Below are 21,993 nucleotides of genomic sequence, written 5' to 3' on the forward strand. Positions count from 1 at the left end.
ATAAGAAATTTCTATGGTAATTGCCTTTGTAAAGAATTACCAATTACCATAATACAGATATGCATAATATATTGAAATTTATTTATCCAATATTCAATTAATATGGTTTTTACAGAATCTAAATTTAATGATAATTCTTAATTTTCATAGCTATCACGCTTAAAATGAGTAATTTTTTATAGAGAAACTTATTTTGATAATAGTGTAGAACAAACTGCGATGTAGGCTACTGGCGTCCCATCCAGGTTGAAGCCCTTCTAGCCCAGAGCCCAGTGATTCCGGAATAGGCTCCTGACCTCCACCACCCTGACAATGACACGCGGGTAAAGTGAGTGAGTGAGAGATTTTTAGACAGACTGCATATGTACATTCATCGCGTTCATTAGCGCTGAATATATCTGGATGACAAAATAATTTGTGGGTGTGCCTTCAAATAATCCGAGTTCAGATTGAGTCTGTCTTTTTCTCAGCCTTTTCCTGGTAATATCTTACAGCCTGGACGTCCTTATAAAATCAGGCAAACACCGAGACTTTGGTGGAGCCCAGAAACTAGATGTAGGTCCTGACAACAGCTCCTTCAAGTGGTTCTTTTATAACGGTGGAAGTGAGAGCATGCTCAGACAAAAAGTAACAAGTTTATGTAAAAATGTGGCCTCGTGGCCAAGGAAATTATTAGTGTCGTAACAAAACCATAACACAAACAGAGCCTAAATATAGAGTGCTCTCGCGCCCACGGGCAACACTGGTTCACTGCGTGTCGTGCGCGCCTTCATCATGAATGGGGGATCCCACGGTTCGGTCCATGTATTTGAATGAAAGTCCGTTGCGGGTTTTCACTTTTTCCGCCGGTGACGAATGAGTCATAGGCAAAATATGTGCAGGGCGAAAACACGGAACTGGGGACGAAGCGGCGAAGGTTGGGTTATGGAATCTCGTCGCTGTACGGTCCTGTTTGTTTACAAAGGCTTTTGCACAAGGACCACTTTTGTTCTACAAGCATAAAAGGACACGTGACTCAGTAGCACACAGTGTAAACTTAAGATAAGAATTCAGCATCCTGCATTTGTACTACTGCTGGAAAATTTGGAAAGCTCTGAATATTTTCTACAAGATTTCTTCCTGTAATATCTCCCAAAACCATCTCTGAATGTCTTCCCAGATCAGATATTTCAATTCAAAATACATGAGATAGAACATTTTGAAATACATTTTGGTATTTTTTTTTAAAAAATATCATGTTTGAAAACGGGATTAATCAAGCCAACATCACTTTGAGGAGGTGTTTCAAATGCATGAGGCTGCATGTTAACATGATGAGGTAAAACAGCATTAAAGCAAATTCCTCCACTGTTTTACAAAACAGTGCCCAAGTACACGGGGTAGTGGCTTCTGAAGTTCACGTTCCTATTACTCTTCCTTTTCATTCCCCCATCCATCTTTTACACGAAAACATATGGAAGTTGATTGTCCATGTCACAAATAATTTGAGCAGTCCCCCCCCCCAGATGTTTTCGTAACTTGTCCATGGTGACACCTAAAAACTGTTTGTGTTCAGTACATCTAAATACAGTTATAATATACATGGGAGAATTAGTGGCCTGTTGATAATGCTAATGTGCATCTATTTTTATTCAGTTGCTCGCATGCAGTGAGTCTGGAAGTTTTTTTTTTTTGAATTAATGGATTTCTAGTGTGAGCTGAGGTTGATAAAATCACATAGCACATGGAAACAAGGGAAAAGAGGAGATGCGCTGCTCGTCAGTCCGCGCCTCAGGACTTATCCACTCCGGGTTTTTCAGCTCGCTTCGCCCATCGTACATGTATGTGTGGGGAGTGTGTGAAAGAAGCTGCCTCTTGTTTACAGCGCTGATTTTACGGAGCAGACACCGACAGTCAAGGCTGCTTATAGCGTGGCCGCTGAACTGCGCTTCTCCCTAAAACTGAGAAAATTACAAACGGCGCAGTTTCGCCGCATTGTTCGTGCGTACTATGTGAGCTGTAAACAAGAGCAAAATTACAGGTGCCTAGCATATTGGTGGTATTTATTTGGTGGCAAGAAGGATATTATCGAAGTAGAATTGTAATACCAGAGACGGGTCGTGAGAGCAGACGAAGAGGAGGGAGAGGCGGGGTGCAGTTGCTGTGGCCGTCTTTTTCTTTTTTTTTTTTTTGTTTTTGCTGGGTATTTTGGATGGATCTGATTTCGTCGGAGCGGCCCGTTGAACCGAGGATGCTCGACTTTTCCATCATGCACGGACATTAACGCACCTAACCTCGAATCCGGCCTCACGGCGTCTTCCACCTCCGCTCCGCCGCCGGTAACCCCCGGTGTTCAAGCGCGATGAGAGGACATACTTGGGCTTTTTTGACTCTCATTTTGAATAAGGCTAGCTAGCTACGTACGTGTCCTGCTACGTAGGCTACGAGGCTTCGGATTTTTTTTTTTGTATTTCTTTCTTAAAGAAATGGAGGCTGAAGAGGCGGATTACTATCAGACTGAATTCTTCAACTTGTGCTTTTTGTTAGCAGACAATCATACGTCGCTGCATCATCGACAAGAATAACAAACAAACAAAAACCCAAGTTTATATGTCAGCGCATTTGTATTTCTCTTTAACAGAAACGGAGACGTAGGAAATCGGAGAAAACGAGTGTAAACAGCCACTAAGCGCCCCGTTTTTCGAGTCTGAACGGGAATCGCGTGATGCCGGGCTGCTGAAAGCCGTCGACCAACCGCTCGCCTCTGTTCTTCTTGTCCCGGTTCCCCGCGTGCCTCCATCTTTCTGGAAAGTGCGAAGACGCGGCCGGCCCCGAAGTCCGGGCTCTTTGGCTGTTTTTGTTTCACTGTGGGCGACACGACTGCGGACATTCGTACAGGAATGTGGTTCGGGACAGAAAGGCACCGGGTGACCTTGTTCTGGGGTCTGCTGCTGCTGCTGTCCGTCTGCACGAGCCGCCTGTGGCCCGCACGCGCAGAGAGTAAGTTCGCAGCCTGCGTTATTGTTGGTATTCCTTGGCAGATATTATTGAATGCCGAGACTTTTTTTTTTTTTTTTTTCCTGTTCCGTTCCGTTATTTTCATTTATGCACCTCCAATGCTCTCACGCCCGCAGTATCATTTATATATAATGTAAATCATTTTTCAATTTGAATAATTTTGTCGTCGACGAATGTTTAGCTATATATAATTATACGTATAGACTAAGTGTATATAATATATATATATACCGCTTATTTGGTACTAGTAGTGTGTCAAGAAGTCGTTTTTGCCTACAGCTGAGGAAAGCACAGTTTACTCAGTGAACGATTACTTGTCTTGTAGCGAGTGAGGAAAAAATACGCAAACGTTTATGAAGTAATTTTTCATCACATTGTTTTTCATGGAACCGAATGATTGCAGAGTTGAAGTAGTTCGTTATTGAAGAAATGAAGTAGTGAGTGTGGTGGACAAGTTCAGTGGGTGGTTTGATGGAAAGAACACACTTCTTCATTCCACACAGACACGAGATGTGCGCTCCAGATGTTTCCATGGAATCCATGCGTCCGTCCCGTGTCCAGGCACTTCAGATACCTTTTTTTTTTTTTTTTCCTCTCCCTCTTTTGGTCGAATAAGTTGGGCTCATTAGTTGGGTTTTACTCCCTGTTTGTCCTGGTCAACATATTCAGCAGCGCAACCCAGCTGTTTTAACTATGTGTTTGGCTTTTTGCCCCACCACAATGAGGTCAGATATCATTCATTGGCTGTGTGAAGAACAATTCGATGTCTTGAAGCGCCGAAGATAAACTATTTTCCATTAACTTTTTGCTCCCCCATTTAATTGTAGCCTGGCTCGTGAGGTGGTGGTTATATCAAATGAATAGAAACATCGTGAATGTATTTGCGTTAAGTTCATAGGTAGGTAGGTATGCATGCTAGTTAGCGTCTAGCCGTTTAATTGTGGGTTACGGTTTTTTTTGCGCGTTTTACACACTCGTTTTCGCGTCCCCCGTTTTGGTCCGGTGAATTTCTGTAACTTTATATATAGTTTATTGTGCTTAGCTCGTGTGCTTGGGGAGCTGTCTTTGGAAGCTGGTGCCCAGCCGTTGGGGTTTGCGTCTGCGTGGTGAGCGTGAGGTAACAAAGTGATGGAGCCTGTAGCTCGTCAGTACAAGTTCGCACTCTTCCCAACTTCATACAACCGACGTAGATGTTTTTTTGCGATTTTTTGTGTTCCTGGTACACTTATGGTTTTAACACAGCTTTACAAAAGTCATATACGCAGTTGACCTGGGGATCCAGCAGCAGTTACAGTGGTGTGTAACTCCACTGAGACTAAATGTACACTCGTCACGTACGATTTTTGTAGATTGGCGTGCGCGCGCACGTGTGACTGATGATGGGGGGGGGCGGTTTACATACTAACAGTCCTTGTGAAGAAATGAACTTTTGCTGTCCTGTTCATACGGTCACTGTTACACGTAGCTAATTTTTATTTGTAATTTTGGTTTTACTCTGCACAAGAAGATACTACAATCGCTCCCGGCCACTCAGTGAGTGTTTCTCAACATCTAGTTTCATAGACAAGTGTTTCTTTAAAAGTTGCTCTCTGGTAATGTCATCATGTCTCTACGCTTTCACTGGCCATTTTGGCATTTGTACTTTTGTGTCTTACACAGTAACATACTACAGGATGTGTTGTGATTGGGTATTTCATCAATGAAATATACATTTTATAACTTTTTTTGACTTGAATTGAGGGGAAAACATGGTCCTTTGACTGTAAAGTTGAATTCCTAGTTCTGTGCTACAAATCATCAAAACTGGCTACGAGTTCCTAATAGCTGTTAAAAGTTCTGCCATTTTTATTTGTAATTTTGGTTTTACTATGATGTTTTATTACATGTAATCAGTTCCTTCTAAATACTTACTAGTCTTGACAATTAGTTATAAGAGCTCTTTAAGTCTCGTACATACAACTTAGTTCCTGTAATTTCACTACAATGTTTGTTACAGTATCAACTTTGGCTTTTTATAAATCCTCTGAACAACAAGGGAATAATTGGAGCAAAATATTTCAGATAGTTGTAGTTGAACACTTACCGTTTTGTTTAGTTTGATAATGAGAACAGCTCAACTAGGAGTTACTGAGCACATTCTTGATTGCAACATGATCACATGTATGCTTTTTAGTTTAGATATTGTTTGCTGCTTTTCATTTCATCTAATACATGTAATTGTTAGAAAACTTCTCTTCTAAAACTTTCTCACTATTAAACTCAATGTGCCTAAGATCTGAGTTATCAGTAATTACATCATATATGCTACCTAAACCATTGTTCTTTGTTCAGCAGCATAACTTTTTTAAATTAGTCCCTTTACGTCACTTTATTTTGGTAAGATTGTTTTTGCCCTTCCTAAAGCTTATTTACACTTGTTAACAGGTGTTGTTGGCAGTTATCAGTGTTTATTTTAATGTGTATTACACAGTTTGTTCAATGAACAGCACAATCAAGGCAAAGCAAGATCTTGTTAATCTGATGTGGCACTTACTTCCTATTTAGTAAGATCGTCATTCCAGTTGCCTAAATGTTTTGTTGATCCTGAGAAGCCATTATGTGGTGAGTGAGAAGGAAAAATGGAAAATACCTTATTCTGAAATTATTTTTTTTTGCATCCAACACTGAGTTTCAGCTTAGCTCAATGTTTGTGAAACAGGATATTTTATTTTATTCATTTAGCAAAATGTTTCAAGGTTTTTTGTTATAGCATAAGTTTTTGATAACCTTGCTTGTTTTTACACTTTGTCAGCTATCATTTTTGTTTTATGACTCGATTTTGATTTGATAATACTCTAGCTATGGAATTCAATTTTAGCTACTTATAATTCCATTCATGATCCCAGCAACTCAGTTGGAGATAGAAATACGTAGCTTGTGAAAATCTCAATTACTGGTTCCTCGAATGCAGATCAGACCATCAAATTTAGTAAATCAGGTAGGCTTTAGTCAGATTTTCCACAGTAACATCCTATATTCATAAACAAGTTATTTGAGTTGAACTCAATATGTTGCCCGATCTGTGGGAATCTGCTAGTGGATGATTTTAACCACATGCACATTACATTTTCCTTTTTTATAATTTATGTTGTAGTTTAAAACGTTTTAAATCTCACACATCCAACTAACGATTGTTTTAAGGTTTGTACATGCATAATAGATACCTGTATCTCAAATTAGCTTGTCAGCTTATCTGCCTTGTCAGTTTACACCTTAAGTATGGATATTCATTGAAGGACATGTAGGAAAGGTTCCAAAAGCCTATCATAACGGCAGCTAAATGAAGGTGGGCTTTAATGCAGAATAATAAAAGGGCTGTTCCATTTGGCCTTTGAATGTTGTTTTAATAGACCTCAGTGAGAAAGCAGCCAAAAGCACGTCTATAAGTTTGGTTTCTGACATTCTTAGCCGCTCAACTAAATTGTCCAAACCAGAATGTGTGGAAGGAATAATTGACTACATTTGGTGACTTGGAGTGGCACAGTGGTGCAGAGGGTAGTGCTGCCACCTTGGGTAGTGTGAGGGAATGTGGTTTTGATCCCTGAGTGGAGTTCGCATGTTCTTCCTGAGTCTGCATGGGTTTTTTTCTGCTTGCTCTGGTTTCTTCTCACAGTCCAAAGACATGTAACTGAGATGGTTTGGTGACACTAAATTGCCTGTAGTGGGTCAGTGTGTGTGTGAGTGGCTACTCAGTGATGACCTAGCTTCCTGTTCAAGGTATAACCTACCTCAGCCTTGCACCCATTGCTTCTGGGATAGGCTCCAGTTCACCAGACAGGCGGTTATTGAAATTGGATGGATGGTATCTTCGAAATCACAAATACATGATTGGAACATGATTCACAGTAAGTGATACATATACTAACATAGTTTGAATCACCTTTGCTAAAAAATAAATATGCTTCATTTTACCTTTTGGATTATAAATGATTAAATTTTGGGGAAAAAAAGTCACCTGTTATCCTTTGACCTCAACTCTCTTTGCAAGCTTAAACTTTGTAACGTGGTTTTTAATATGGCACCTTACACACTCTCTTTACAGGTTGCCAAAAAGCAAATGCTGTCAAGTGGCATGCTGATACTTGTTTGTGTCTTTTGTAAACGGGAAAAATTATGACCTTAGTCTCCCAGGCAAGAACAGTCCATACCCATGAATTATGTATTGTATTCCATATCCAGTATTTTACTTGACAGTATGTCATAATTTAGTGCAATTTCTCGTTCCGCTCATAACTTTAATATGAATAGGTTTATACAAAAGTATTTTTGGTTCAGCGTGGCTGCTACTTTGAAAATCTACTCCTGTTTGCATGTGTGTCAGATGTGTGTTCTTTGAGGTTGTAACGTGATGGGAGAATGGTTGGTATGACCAGTCATTAGTGTCATAATGGAATGGGCTAAATTAACTGAGAAGCAGTGGGTTTCCCAGCACCCTGTCGAGACAAGGACTGTAGGTACTGTTTACTGTGTAGTCTAATTAACTTTTTTTTATTCTATTGCTTTTAATCCTGCTAGTTTTCAGATAACTTTTTTGTGTAGTTTTGAATAAATTTCTGTTCAGTATGATGTGCCGTTAGAGCCGTGTAATGGTATAATACTTTGCTTTATCAAATAAGAAATTACTAAAATAAAAGGGGTAGATCTTTTGAGCAAAATGGGAATGCATTTTTCTCAGTGTTTACCCACAGTGTATTTGTTCAGTGGTTGTTGCCATCTTCAAGTGCATAAACCAAATTTGAAAGCTTTTGTCGTTTTGCATTTGTGTTGCTCTGAATGAGTTTGATTTCATAAAGACAGTGAAGGAAAACTGTGAATCTATAAGGATTAGATGTGGTTACAGGGAATATTCTCACCGTGTGGGCATGCTCTAATAGGACTACTGCTTGTTCTCATGTATTTTGTAAGCTATTAATTTTAATAACTTGGTTGTACTTATGAAATGTAGTAATGCTTTTAAGGTTCACCGCAGTGAATTGAATTTTTTCCATGCTTTTGCTGCCAAGTATCAACAAACAAGACTCACTGATTCATCAGTGAGACAGAAAGCTTGGGTTTCCAGAGATAGATGTATTAAAAAAAAAAAAAAAGTTAATATCTAAAACACTTTTTTAGTCAACACAAAGTAAGGCATCTTTGAGTTATTTTTAATTGGGTTTTGCTGTTCCCCTCAGTGGTTTCTGTACAGTCTGACAGCTCTTATGCCATATTTTAAAATCAGCCACCATCTAATACAAGAATGGAGTTGTCTTTGGGTCCATGTCAGCCCTTGTTTTACCTTGCTAGTTAACAGTATTTGTATGGGCTTCTTTAGATCAAGGTTTTCAAGCATTGCTGCTTATAACTTTGTAGTCCTCACCTGCAAGAAATCTTATTTTGAATGAAGAAAACTCTGCTATCCAGTGTTTTGGGTGTACTTGTCACATTTATTTACACTTTATGCAATTTCTTTGAACAGTGCAGAGAGAGACTGCTTATAAGTGTGATGCTTAAAGCAGTGAAAATATACCGTAACTGGCAACACCCAACAGTTGTAGGTCTGGTAAACCTTTGTAAACGATCATCTTTTGCCCTCAAGGAAGTTCTTTAATTGACTAGCAGGTGAGCTCATAAGTTCAAGGAACACTGAACCAAGCCATGATCTGTTTCGTTCAGTCTCTGTGCACAGGATGCTGTGCAATTGCTGTATCTGTTGACAAATCGCAGCATGATGGGGAGAAATTGTCGCTGTGCTACTTTGTCAGAGAGAGTCTTGTTGGTCACATTGCAGCTGCCAGCTGAAGGTCATAATTTATAATGAAGTCCTGGACTGGCCTCAGTTTACTTTCAGTGACCATAAAATGAGCATGTAATATGTAGACAGTGAATTAGATAAATGAGTACTATATGTTTAATAGAGCACATGTGGAAAATATCCATTTGTTGAATGCTTCTTAGTGGTTGCAAAGTCTAAGATGTCTCTTACTTAGTTTTCCAGAAAGGTAAGATAATGGTGCTGTTGTCTTATCTCCATTCCGTGGAGCTCAGGTAGAGGGATTAGAAAGGGTAGAAACCAGGGATCAGACTGGAGTTATGTTACTGGCTGGGCTCTGATACCTGAGACCTTATTTTTTTTTCTTTGAACAAGAGCAAAAGCAGCAAGGAAGCACATTGAGCAATAATCAGATAACTAGCAGCATGTAGGGGATTACTCCCAGCACAGGTGGGTGATAAAGTTCCCTTTCTGTCTCCTCTGTTCCTAAAGCAAAGGAAACGAGCATGGTCACCATTGGAGCCTAGAACTGGGTAAGAAGTATTGTACGGCTACATTTATTAAAATATGTATCTGCTTGCTGAATAAAACTGATTAAAAAGCCGTTGTGACAGTGTCTGTCAATATATTCATTCAGTGCCAGGCTTTGGCTTACTCTTGTGCAGTTCCACAACATTTAGCTGGAGAAGATAGTGTGACCGTGTTCCGAGAATGGGTCACAGAGGTCACGCCCAGCATGCCAAAATGTTTCCAGTAAACTTAGATGGCTAAGTAATTTTCTCTTCTCTGATACTAATCTGAACATAAAAGCTTAGCCTATTTCCCCTTAAACTTGTTCTCTTAATTTTGCTTGTATCTTTTGAATTCAGATTTGTATGTGTTTAATATTCCACTGAATCTAGTTTGGAATACAGAACATTTTAGTAGACTTTTTAGTCTTTTTTTTTTTTTTTAAAAAAAAAAAAAAAAACCTAAACTGTTTAATTGGCATTAATGACGTTAATGCAATTTGGTAAGAATTCATATATTTCATATTGGCACCAGTCCAAGGTGAAGTACTTTGCTGCGCATGTACAGCTTAATTTCTAAAGCAGTTAGTGAAGGACCAAATTGGGTACATCACAGCTGTTACTTGTAATGTGTATGCAATTCCTTTTAGAAGTATAGTATTTAAAGGTATCAGATTCTTATTTAGCATTTCGGAGCAGCTCCATCCTGCTGGACACTTCTGGTGTGAAGAAGCTATTGACTGTAAAAATGAAATTGAGTTCTACCACTGTGACAGAAATGTATTTCTTTACTTTCTGTGTGAAATTCTAGGAAAGCTTCAGTAAGGGAAGAATCTGTTTAGATGACCTTTTCTGTATTGTGATTGTTTACATATACGTAAACATGTTTTATTCACTTCTCCAAAGCAACGTACACCTCAGAGGGAAAAATACAAAAAAATGCATTACTTCAGCGGAAGGAGAGATTTGCATGCAGACATGTGATTCTTGAGTAATTGTTGAGGATTGTTGGACTTTAAATTTTTTGCGCTTGGCACTGGCAAGTAACTACTAGGGTAGTTACTGAACAATAAACTTCACCTATTGATGTGTTTTTATATTTTTGACTGTAAACCTTTTTCTTCAAGGATATTAAATTGTTGGTAGAGTTGATTTGTGGTCAGGATGAGTTAGTCAAGTTGTTTTCTGGCATCCTCTGAAAACCTTCAGTTTTGGCCTAATTTAGTTATTCGTCCCAAGTAAACAGATCAATCAAGCAAGACTTAAAGTTCCCTGCTGGCCTCAAGGTACTTAATCCTCCTTTTTGACAATGACTGGTATCCTGCTACTTAATGTGGGTATTCAGAATGACAAGGATAATATAGCAAGAAGTGTTCCTCTGACAATTGTCAAAATAAGCCATATCATCTTTTCCCCTTAAACCCATTCTTTCTATGTGCAGCTGACTGACCCTAACCTCAGATGCACTTCTTTGGCTGATATTTTTCTCTTCACATTAACTTCTGTTGCTCTGGCCAAGCAAGCATGTTTGACAGTGTAATTTTAATATAAATTAGTGTTCTGTTTGAAATATACAAAATACCTAAAAAGGGAGAAATGCCAAAATTATGTTGTAAACAACAATCTCTCAATGTTACCATGAACACCATAATGGTCTTACTTTGTAGTTGAATCAGACCAATAGATGCCAAGCTTGTGCTGTGGAACACAGTTCCTGGATGTGGATATTTTAATGGAATAATATATATATATAATATGCATGCATGCATATTTTTTTTTTTTTTTTTTTGTGACAGACAATGGAGCTCAGGAGTCATAACATCCTCTGTTTCAGGGCTGTGGTTGTATCGAATGGTTTTCTCTTTTGTAGGGTACAGGGCTTCAGTTTGTGTTTTCATAGAGGAATGTGGAGTTTTGAGACGCATGTGAGCGAAGACTTTCCTTTAGCCCTTGGGCTAAGAAGATTATCACTGTCTGCTCAAGACTGATGTAATTGGTATGTTTGAATGCAAGTCTAGAGGGTGCATTTCACAAGTGGAGATGTCCATATGAGAATGGTCTTGTTACTGTCTGATTGTTTCAAGTTCTATATTTTATGCAAAAGATAGTTTGTGGCATTAGAATTTTCAAATAAGCCTTTTTCACCCTTGAACTTTTTTAAACTTATACAGTAATTTGTGCAAAATGCATTATCTTTCCCCCCCGTTCTTTTAAAAGTATTTTCTTTTAATAACACATACTTCAGCAGTTTTCATGTTTCCTAGCATGTTGTCTTTTATGGGGATTCATAGTGTGCAGCTAATTTTGCAGGGCTGTGCTTTTTTATGCCGCAATTGGAACACCTTGAGGACTAAGCAGAACTAGGTCCTAAGAAGATCCAGCTGGAGGGTTATTTCCAACTAGTCAAATATAGTGTTGCATGTTTCCTCATGGCACTTCTCCAGCGTAACTTTTAGTGTATCCCCTGCAATGTGTGTTCTTTGCAGTATTTTGGCTCAATACCACAGCATTATCTTGTAGGTTCTAATTCAGCTGACAAACAGCATCAGTAATCAGTAAGACTGAAAATATTGAGCTCTTGTTCCAGTGTTGTACCCCATCCTAGCTCTCTTGCCAGGCTTCTTAGATTTTTATTAATGGATTCTGCCAACAGGAAGTGAGATCTGTATTTCTCTTCGACAAACAAATTCCTCTTTGTGTTCAGGTCTCTCTGGCTCTCTGTTTCTCTCTCTCTCTCCCTCTGGCATTCATGGGCAGTCAGGGGGAGTATCAATGAAATGGGAGACGAGCAGCTGGATGCCTTCGCTTCAGGGCATTTGTGATGAAAGGAAAACGCAAATAGTGGAGTGCAGAGAAGTAATCGTTTCCTTTCTAAATTTGGGAAATGACTTTAAACAGGGTGAAGTAAATGGAGCTCATAACTTGTATAAATAGTATGCTCAGTTACATTTGAATATTGTGTGACTGCTAAGCTCTGCTGAGCTATTCATGGATGAATTTGTTTACACTTAATGTTTTTGTTTTTTAGTCCATTTTATCCCTTTATGTTATTTAAAAGCGACTAGATTGGTGTGAACAGGCCTTTGGCTCGAGCAGACCATAAGCTTTACAAATATCCAGCTCAAAGCTCAGGAATTCGGTGGGAATTTGAGAGGAGAGTTGAAACCTTTGTCTCCTGGCCTTGGTTTTATATGTTGTGTTCGGGTGGACGCGCTGACCTAAGCTTCTGTAAGAACTTAAAAGGTTTAGGAGGGAAGCGCTGCCATGCCAAGACATTTCTCCTCTCGAATTTGCCTCCTGAGATGTTTCAACCTTTGGAAATGTTTGTGGCCCTGATCTCTGTGGCCCTACTTTAAACGTGCTTTGTTTTTCATCTGTGCACCAGTGTGGGGGCAGTTTGAAATTCCATTCCTGAGTGCTAGGTATGCCTTTACCAGTGGAATTAGTCTAAACTGTTTTGAACATTTTTTTTTTTTTTTTTTTTTTTTTGGCTTCCCTACTTTTAGAAGCTTTGTTTTTCCTATTTTTGTTTTGCCATGTTGTTCTCCTGTGCAGAATGTCCTATGCAGTCTATGCCTCCATTTCTCTCTGTATAGTGAATATTGATTGGTTAGAGCTTAAGTTGTACTGCTGCTGTCCTGTTCAGTGTCACTATAGTTCTCAGAGTTCTCCAATATAGGTGTAAATTGTGATGTTTAGCTAAAAGGAAAGAAATCCATCTGGTTGGTCTATCTTGGATTAATTTAATATTCGATCACCTGAGTATAGTTGAACCTTTTTTTTGTCTTTTCATGTTACATGGTTACAGCTACTAATGTCTGAACAAGAAATACAAATAGCTTGAGTGTGTCTGGAGATGAAAGCTTTTTTTTGCACATCTTGAAATTTCAGGCTAAAATATTCTTGGTTCTTCCTCAATATTTCCATGTTAATGTCTAAGTGTAATAAGTCATCAGAAGTTTGTTTTTATGTTTTTGGGAGGCACTTAAAAGTAGGCATGAAATGGTTACATGAATTAAAGGCCTTCTGAGTGAAGAAGCATGCCTTGATTGCTTTTTGTGTGCCAAGTATGGATCCACAGGGTTATTGGAGGTGAGGAAGTAGTATATTTCCAGAAGAGCCTGCAACCCAGGCTTGTTGAGGATACAGCCAGAAGTCTGTCACAAAGTAAAAGCAATTTAACACCATGTAAAAGAACCTTAAATGTGAAAAGTAATATGCATTCATTATGTACATCAGAAGTGTTGTACAGCAGTGATTTTACACTTCATGAGGTCAAGTTCCACATGTGCTGTGTGTGATTGTTTTTAGAAGACTGAACTGAAAAAGGGACTTTATTTTGTAGGAAAAATCTTAAAAATTGTCTTTTCCTTTCAGTCTGTAGTCCAAGTATCGACATTGGCAATGACATCGCTGAGTTCAAGAGGCTGGAGAACTGTACAGTGGTGGAGGGCTACCTGCAGATCTTGCTCATCGGTGATAAGACCAACAACAACAATCAAGAGGTCTTCCGCACCCTCAGCTTCCCCAAGCTGACCATGATCACAGATTACCTGCTTCTATTCCGTGTCTCGGGCCTAGACAGCCTCAGCGTGCTCTTTCCCAACCTCGCAGTCATCCGGGGACGCAATCTCTTTTACAACTATGCCCTGGTGATATTTGAGATGACCAGCCTGAAAGACATTGGCCTCTACAGCCTGCGTAACATCACCAGAGGCGCCATCCGCATAGAGAAAAACCCAGAGCTGTGCTACCTGGACTCCATTGACTGGTCACTCATCATGGATGCCGAATCTAACAACTTCATTGCAGGGAATAAACAATCCAAGGAGTGTGCTGATGTGTGTCCAGGTATTATGGAGGACAACCCTCAGTGCATTATGACCAGCTTCAATGACAACTACAACTACCGCTGCTGGACTTCTAACCACTGCCAGAAAGGTAGGAACTTGAACTGACTTCCTCATTCAGAGCTGTGCTAATGAGGTATTTAGTGCATTCTTTAAAGCTGAGAATGTATTTAAAGACTAATTTTAAAACAAAATCCCTACTGTAATTTTTGTCATGTAGGCCTCAATTTTAGTACAGGTTTGAGATATAGGAATGCAGTTATAAGGATAATTAAAATTATAAATTATTCAATTAATGAAATATTTGCATTTTTTCTTTTTTAAGCCAAAATGTACTTTTACTTGTTCGTCTTTTGACGTATTATGTGGCAGACTGCTAGAAAACTTTTTTTTTTTTTTTAAATATATCAAATGTGTCGAACGAGGGTTGACTTCTGGGTTCCGTGTCCATTCCTTTTGGTCTGCTGTATGTCCAGAAAAGCACAGAAGCTCACAGTGGTATTTTAAGTGTGGTTTTTATTTATTTTTTTTTGGTAGTGGGGATAGGGGGCAACAGTGAGATGTAGGTGTACATCGGGGCTTCAGGTCTCACATATAGTATAGAAATGATGCCTGCCCATGCACCAGGCTGGCTTTGTTGAAGGTACTTCTCATTCTTGTTGTGCAACAGCCCTACAGTTTGAAGTTTGGCCTTACTCTGGGCAACACCATGGACTCTAAATTTGGCGGGACACTAGCTTACTGTGCTCGCTGCACCCTTTTGTCTGCTCAGGGGTATTAGACTGGTGGGAACTTGCTTTTCATGAGAAAAGTCGACTGCCCACAACCCCACCCCGTAGTTACATTCCGCTGCTACCTTTGTTGTTGGAGTCCTTCCTCTTTGTGTTCCTAATGAATTAAAATAGGATATAAATTGAGCTTCCTGCTTTCCTTTTATCAGCTCTGTGGTGCAGTGACCTCAGGGGAGCTTTCCTTTACAAACAATGAGGTCCCTTATCTACTTGTATGTATCCTGTGATGAGCGCCGTCTGGGAACTTCTGCCTGAATAGACTACTCTAACTCTCTTTCGATTACTACTTGTCCTGGTCAGGGTCTTGGCAGTCCGGAGCCTATCCTTAGATAAGCTCATGCAAGGCTAAGGGGGTTGTACACTCTTGGAAGCTCCAGTCCAACACAGGGTAGCCTCACACACTACAGGCAATTTAGCATCACCAGTTTACCTGAACTACATGTCTTTGAATTCTGGGAGGAAACCAGAACACCCTGAGGAAACTCATACAGACATGGGGAGAACACACAAACTCCAAAAGGACTGAACCAGATTCAAACCTACACCTGAACACCCCACATGCTGCGAAACAGCTCTGCCACTTGCTGTGCCATCGTGCCTCCCCTAAATAGGTTGCTACCATACTGAAGGACCTTTACTTCCTTTCCTGCTCAAAGTATAATGGTTTACCTAAGAAAAGAAAAGCAAGGCATTTGACTGTGTTGCACTTGGAGGGGACTTGTTGCACTATACTATTAACCTGCACGTCAGTTTACTGCCCTAAAATTGATACTGAAACACAGGTCTTCAAAGTACAGTATCTGCTTAGCACAGTTGACAGGGCAATTTTTTAAATAATGAGCTCATTTTTACTAAATCACAATCAGTAAAAGCTTAATGGAGACATTAAGGGGTTTGAGTTAGGTTGGGTAAACATCTGATCTAGTTATAAATTTAAGACTAATGTTTCTATTAACTTGAAACTAAACTGAAATTAAAACAAATGACAGAATAAAAATACATTGTCTTCACAAAATCCTGGATGTGAAAATACATGTCTTTGCACCACAGCAGTTAGAAATTTTGGAAAATAGATGAGTAAAATGCAGTTATGAGTAAACTAAATTTTTAAAGATATTTTAACTTGACCTTTCATATGAGGGGCCAGTGTATCAAGTATGTTCCCTTTGTTTTAAAGCAGGTGTGAATATATGTTTCCCATGTACATGGGATTGTCTGTACTTGTGCTGGCTTTTACTCTGGTTCTACGTAACTTTAGCGATTAGCAAATTAGACTTGCCAAGATTTACTCTGGAGTTAACTTTATGAGAGAATTATCCCTTAAGTGTTGTAATTCTTAAGTTTGGATATATACTTCCTGTGCTGAGTTGTGCTATTTAAGTTATCAAGTTTATGTGCTTGGTTACTACCCCTTCTAATGCTTCTAAAAATAATGAACAAAGAATTTGGCCTGCAATAATCTCCAGGATTTCTCATGTGTTTCCAGGGAACACATAAGTTGGTTTAAAACCTGGGGTGTATGCTGTAACTTTTCAATTTGTCATTTTCAGCATGCAGTTATGTTACTTGCCATAGCAGAATGCAGCCTTGGGCTTGTGAGCATGTTTAGCTGAAGTTTTGCATTTTCTTTTGTTTTTCCTCTTTTTAATAATGGTGTAACCCCCCCCCCCCCCAAGCATAACCTATGTGTTAACACCACCCACTGTGTACATGCTGTTTAAAGTCTTTTTTCACATTTCAAAATTGTCCAAAATAAACACTCGAAGGCAGGGCTATGTTCTGGCTCACCTTATGTACAGTTTTTTTTTTTTTTTTTTTTTTTTTTTTTCCCCCCCTCTCTCTCTTTCAAACGACATGATTCCCCATCCTGCTGGTGGATGTTCTGCCGCATTACTGTGTTTGGCTTGTGGACTGTTCCACTGTGTCCTGTTCTGCATGTTCAGAAAGTTTCATCCAGACCCTTCATCTGGCTTAAATGGCCAGATTAAATAGTGGACAGTTTTGAAAGTCCTCTGTAAACAGTGCTGAATCAGGGGATTTTAAGTTTTATGTGCATTTTGGTTTTGCATTTTAACTTGGGTAAGAGGGAGGTAATTACTGAACAAGGACAATGAGTTCAGGTTCAATGATTTGGGTTCTTTGAATGTATGCTTTGCAAGAAAGAAAAGGTCGTCAAGTACAGATACAAATCCTTAGCCATGCAACTGATTGGATCTAAAATGTAACTTGCTTTACATAATGTTTTTTGTGTGTAATTACTTAAATTATAACACAGCCTACTTTTTTATACTTTTTTGACCTATTAAAAGGACTGTCTGCAAAAGGTATGCCCCCTTCTTGATCATTCACGAGCTTGCGTATGTGGGCAGAACAAGCTATTAAATGGCGTTCCCCTCCTTTCATTGTCGTCAGTTGTTGAGGTTTGAAATGTATAAAATAACACTGGGTGATATGGGAGATGTACTGAAAGACCAGGCCACATGGCTGTCTGTGTAGACGCACCTTACTGGTGTACTATAGGAGAGGTTTCTCCTTTAGTGTACAGGCTTCTCCTGCCTGCCCTTGTGAATGTTGTACAACCATCATACTAACTTCTGTCGTCATTATGGTTGTACTGAACAGCTTAGGCATGTTTGATCTCAGTTACAAAGGGTTTTGTACAGCTCTCACTTTCTGTAGGCCAAAATGTTTATAAGCATATTAGGAGGAGTTAAGATTGTCTAAGGGGAATAATTCTTTCTCCATTAGTCCTGTCATTTGTCAATATTTTTATTAAATTATTCAGATACCTGAGTAAGTTCACTTGTGAAATGCCTTCTCTAGCACATAATTTTAGCATAAATATGTAAGAACTGAACTTCCACCTTTTTTGCAGCAGTCAAGATTTTAAGGATAATACAGCAATTCTGTAAACATTTTACTGAGAGCACAAAATAATATGCTAATAGTGTTTTGAAGCCAGTGTCTAATTTGGAAATCTTTTTTTGTTTAATGTCATTTGGTATACATACAAAACTTTAGGTGTATCACCTTTTTGGTACAGCTTAACTCCTTTAAAGCAGTCATTGTAAATGGCTGGCTTGACATGCGTAACTTGCGTTTATTCAGTACACGCAAGGGTTAGTTTATGTGTGTGATGTGCAGTGATGATTCTGGTATTAAACTACAGGGGATAGGATGCAGGTTGGAGATTGACTAAATTGTTTTCTTCTGGTTGCAGCTTGACAATATGGGTTTGCTGTCTGGCTGCATTTGGTCTTTAGGGGTGGTGCAGCGGCAGAGTTTCCAGCTGTCTTTGAAGGGCAAACACTCTACCAGTCCTCCCCCCTCCACATAATTGCCTTGTTTTTCTTGAAGACAGATGTTTCTTGAAGGGAATGGGGTGGTTTCCAGTCACTCCGGACCAGCTCTTTCCTTTGCCTTTCTCCAATTACTCAGCCGAGAGCCACAGGCTGCCGAGGCTTGACCTCCTGGTCTTGTGGTACTCAACTGGATGATGTTTAGAAAATATACACAAATGTACACAAAATATAAGGAAGGAATGAAAACTGTTTTGTTCTGCTGTTGCCAAGCTGCATTTGTTTTCCATAGGTTCCCCCTCAGATCTCCTTCACTCTTGTGATTTAAAGCTTCTTGGAGAACATCTCAGGTGATTGTAGCGATGATGAACCAATGGAAGCGCCTGTTTTTCTACATGCACTGCAGTGCAGAGTCTGTTGGCAGGTGTTTGCAGAATGCTACTGCTTTCTTCTCACTGATGTATCAGTCATTCACTTGCATCCCAGAGTTTATGGGTTGGTGTAATTTTGCCTCGTTCCACAAAGGATTGAGGAAAGATCCTAAATTTGATATGCAGTGAAAGTGTGGCTCTGTACTTACTGTAGTTATTCCAGTGTTGTTGGTTTCCTTTTGCCAACTTGAAATAAAACGCATTCCACTTGATGTGTAACTTTTCTGAAGAGATGCTGCTAATTTGGTGTTCATGTGAGATGGTGGGGAGGCATTTAACAGTTACTGGGAACCTTCTGCTTGGGAAATTCATTAGGGCAAAGTGAATTGTTACTGAAATTTGAAGTGTACAAACTGAATTATGTAAAACCATTCTCAACATCTATTCACTTCCTGTATTGAGCAGCAGTTTTTATGTGTGGCCATTTCTGTCCACCCCCACCCCCCTTTTTATTTTATTTAAACTGCTGTCTAATGTCCTTATGTTGATGGTGCTTTTCTGTGTGGGGTTTTTTTTTTTTTTTTTTAAATTTATAAAAATGAGCTTTTTAAGATTCTGGCCTTTTCCTGGATTGGCAAGTCATTGCAGGAGCCTTCAGACATTGCTCCTGTACTGAGTAAAGTCGGATCTGTGCACCAGTCCTTGACTGCCCCTATTTGCTTGATAGTGTTGACAGGTCTAAGAATTCATCTTGTAACGGGGAGTCCTCTGTGGCTTGGTTTCCCCTAGATCAGTTTGGCCTGTTCAGTCCAGTGCTGTTCCCTGCTGAATGATTTGCAAATGCTGGTTGCCTGTACCAGAGCAGGGCAGCCTGTACAGTGATGATGCCCTTCATGTTAAAATAGGTTTATGTCATTCTCTCTACATTAACTCAGGGGGATCTTCAATTCCTGATTTATTTTTGCCAAAACAGTCTTTTGATTTGCAGATCTGTTTTCTTAATCGAAGTTAAGGTCATAGTGTCTCATAACTAAGAGAAGGTGAAGTTCTTTGAGTTGAAGGGACAAGAACAGTTGTGAGCTACAATCTACCATGAGTTAAAAGGGCACTCCCAAAACTAGGTTTCAATGTTAACTTATCCGACTTAGCTTGATGTACACTTTCATCCAACTTCCACAGCACAGAGTTGCCAGTAAGAAACTTGGCACTGGCCCTCCGTTTTGTTAGGGCTTCTACTGTATCTGTTTACCCCCCCATGCTGAAGATAGAGCTGAAACCTAAGTGTCTTTACCAAAAGTATGGTGAATAGTGACCCTTGTTTTCACACGTTAACCATTCATTTAGAAGATTTCTCATTAAATGGAACTCCCAGTATTGCTGTTGTATTTGCTTTGAGTATATTCTACAGCTATTGAACTTACTTTGTTCATTCTTCCCTATAATGTAAGTCTGTTTTCCTACAGCTGTTTGTTTGTATGTCAGCCTTTTGCAATATATGGTATTTTTGTCTTTGCTTTGAATACTTTGTCTCCCCTCCACCCCCATTTTTGTTGCTTCCTCAGAAGTAGGCAGTTTCTTGTCTCCGGGATGAAATTTAGTAAGGGTGTAATTTCCAGTGCCTGTGTGTACATGCAGTGGGGTAATGAGAAGTACTGAGTAGTTTGTTTGGGGTAGTGGGCCCAGAGTGGCGGCTGCTTGTCCCTTTAAGTGGGCATATAATTAGTGAGGAATGGCAGCTGGCTCCACCACCACTGCGTGGGGAGCGTGAACGAGAGAGAGCTCCGAGCTTGCTTCTTACTGTGCCCGTCGACTTGCTCTATCATTGCTGAAGAATGCATATGGAAAGTGGGGGTTTGGGCTGGGGGTGTACCAATGCTGATGGAGGTTAAAGGGGGAGGTGTCGGGGTAGGGGATGGTTGCCCATGCTGTGTGATCCGCTTGCTTTTTGTTTTTACCAGCAGCATTCCTGGCCTCTGCCCTGACATGCTGGGACAATTTGGGCTCATAAAAGAGAACAGGTGAAGAACAGAAAACAGGAAGTGCCAACAATGTATCTGTGTATCCTCAGGGTAGGATGAAGGTTCATCACCAGCCCACATGAGTGAGGGGAAGGGCTCCATGGGCCACCATGTAGTGCCCTTTCAACACGGCCTCCAAGTGCTGTGGCATTATACAGGCTGAGGAGGGGGGAAGGGGGGGAGGGAGATGCTCCCTTTATTCCCGACATCAAAAGCAGCATGTTGTTACTCATTAACTCTTCATGCCAGATTGTTAGTCCAAAGATTTTCTAAAGGTTCTTAATCTTCTATAGTTCTGCTTAAATTAACATGAGGGACCTGGTGTTACTTCCAGAAGAAATTTCTTAGCTTTTTGTTCAAAGAACTAAAGAAGCATTGACTCGGTAAGCTAGGAAAGATACTGCATGGTGCAGATGAATCAGGGTTACTCTGGTCATTTGTTAGGATGCAGAGATGCGAGTGGAAAACCATGGAAACACAGCACTGCAATGAGTAGACTGTACCATGCAGCCTGCATGGAGAAGCTCCTTTAACTACTACACAGATTAGCTACAGATGTTTGCTGAAGCCTAGTTCTCCAGACTTCCTCTTTAGACTTATATTTTGCAACTAGGAGAAGGGGCAAAGTCCCAGTCAGTACTCAGAACTAAAGACAGTTTTGGTATTTAGGGGTCGGTCATTGTGTGTGTGTGTGTGTCTGTCTGTCTGTCTGTCTGTCTAAGTTAGAGCTCAGGAAGTGGTGATTGCAGGGTTAACTTCCTCCCACTAGCTGGGCTGGCCTGAAAAGATTAAAAGAGATCATAAAATTACAAAGGAAACCTTGTGGCATTACTTGGCTAATTAAAATATCTCAGATTCTCCCATCCCCATTAACCCGGGACCGGGAGCATCCGAGGCAAGTCTGAGGACTGCAGCTACAGCCATTTCTGTTGGCTTTTGAGGTACCAGATCTGCCAGAACACATCTGCAGTTCAGTGGAAGAACTGTCTAAATTGAGACATCTACCTTCTTAGGTAGTAGTACACACACACACACACACACACGTATGTATTCATCTCACAAGTCTTGCCTCAACAAGGTAGGTAATGCCACATGGCTGATGAGTACCTGCAGCCAGAGGTGAGAAGGCAGGTCGTCCTCTGGTCCTCAAAGGGAATGTGTTCTCTCCAGGATCTTGGCACTTGGAACGTGCTCTCCAGGGCACGATGGAGAATAGCTTGGCTGCTAGCATGGTTTGGGAAGTATCCCCCACTCCTGCCACCCCCCAGCCCTTCCGTTGAGCCCATTTGATTTAATCCTTGAGTACACTATGGCTGTCAGCGCCCATCCTTAATGTGCACAGGTGGTTGGTTTGTGGCCCTGCTGTACTC

General features: G+C 40.1%; 1 protein-coding gene across 1 annotated transcript in view; it reads left to right on the top strand.

The window, feature by feature from the left end:
- Positions 1-2,705: 2,705 nt before the first annotated feature.
- LOC108941092 (insulin-like growth factor 1 receptor) overlaps positions 2,706-21,993 on the top strand; it is a gene marked incomplete at its 5' end in the record, with an annotated part of 80,304 nt that continues 61,016 nt past the window's right edge. Inside the window, 2 exons of the mRNA XM_018763573.2 lie at positions 2,706-2,979; positions 13,672-14,235. Of these exons, the coding sequence (XP_018619089.2) occupies positions 2,706-2,979; positions 13,672-14,235 (838 nt within the window). The remainder of the gene's footprint in view (positions 2,980-13,671; positions 14,236-21,993) is intronic.

This window comes from Scleropages formosus, chromosome 11, assembly GCF_900964775.1.
Source record: "Scleropages formosus chromosome 11, fSclFor1.1, whole genome shotgun sequence".
In the NCBI taxonomy this organism is placed as follows: Eukaryota; Metazoa; Chordata; class Actinopteri; order Osteoglossiformes; family Osteoglossidae; genus Scleropages; species Scleropages formosus.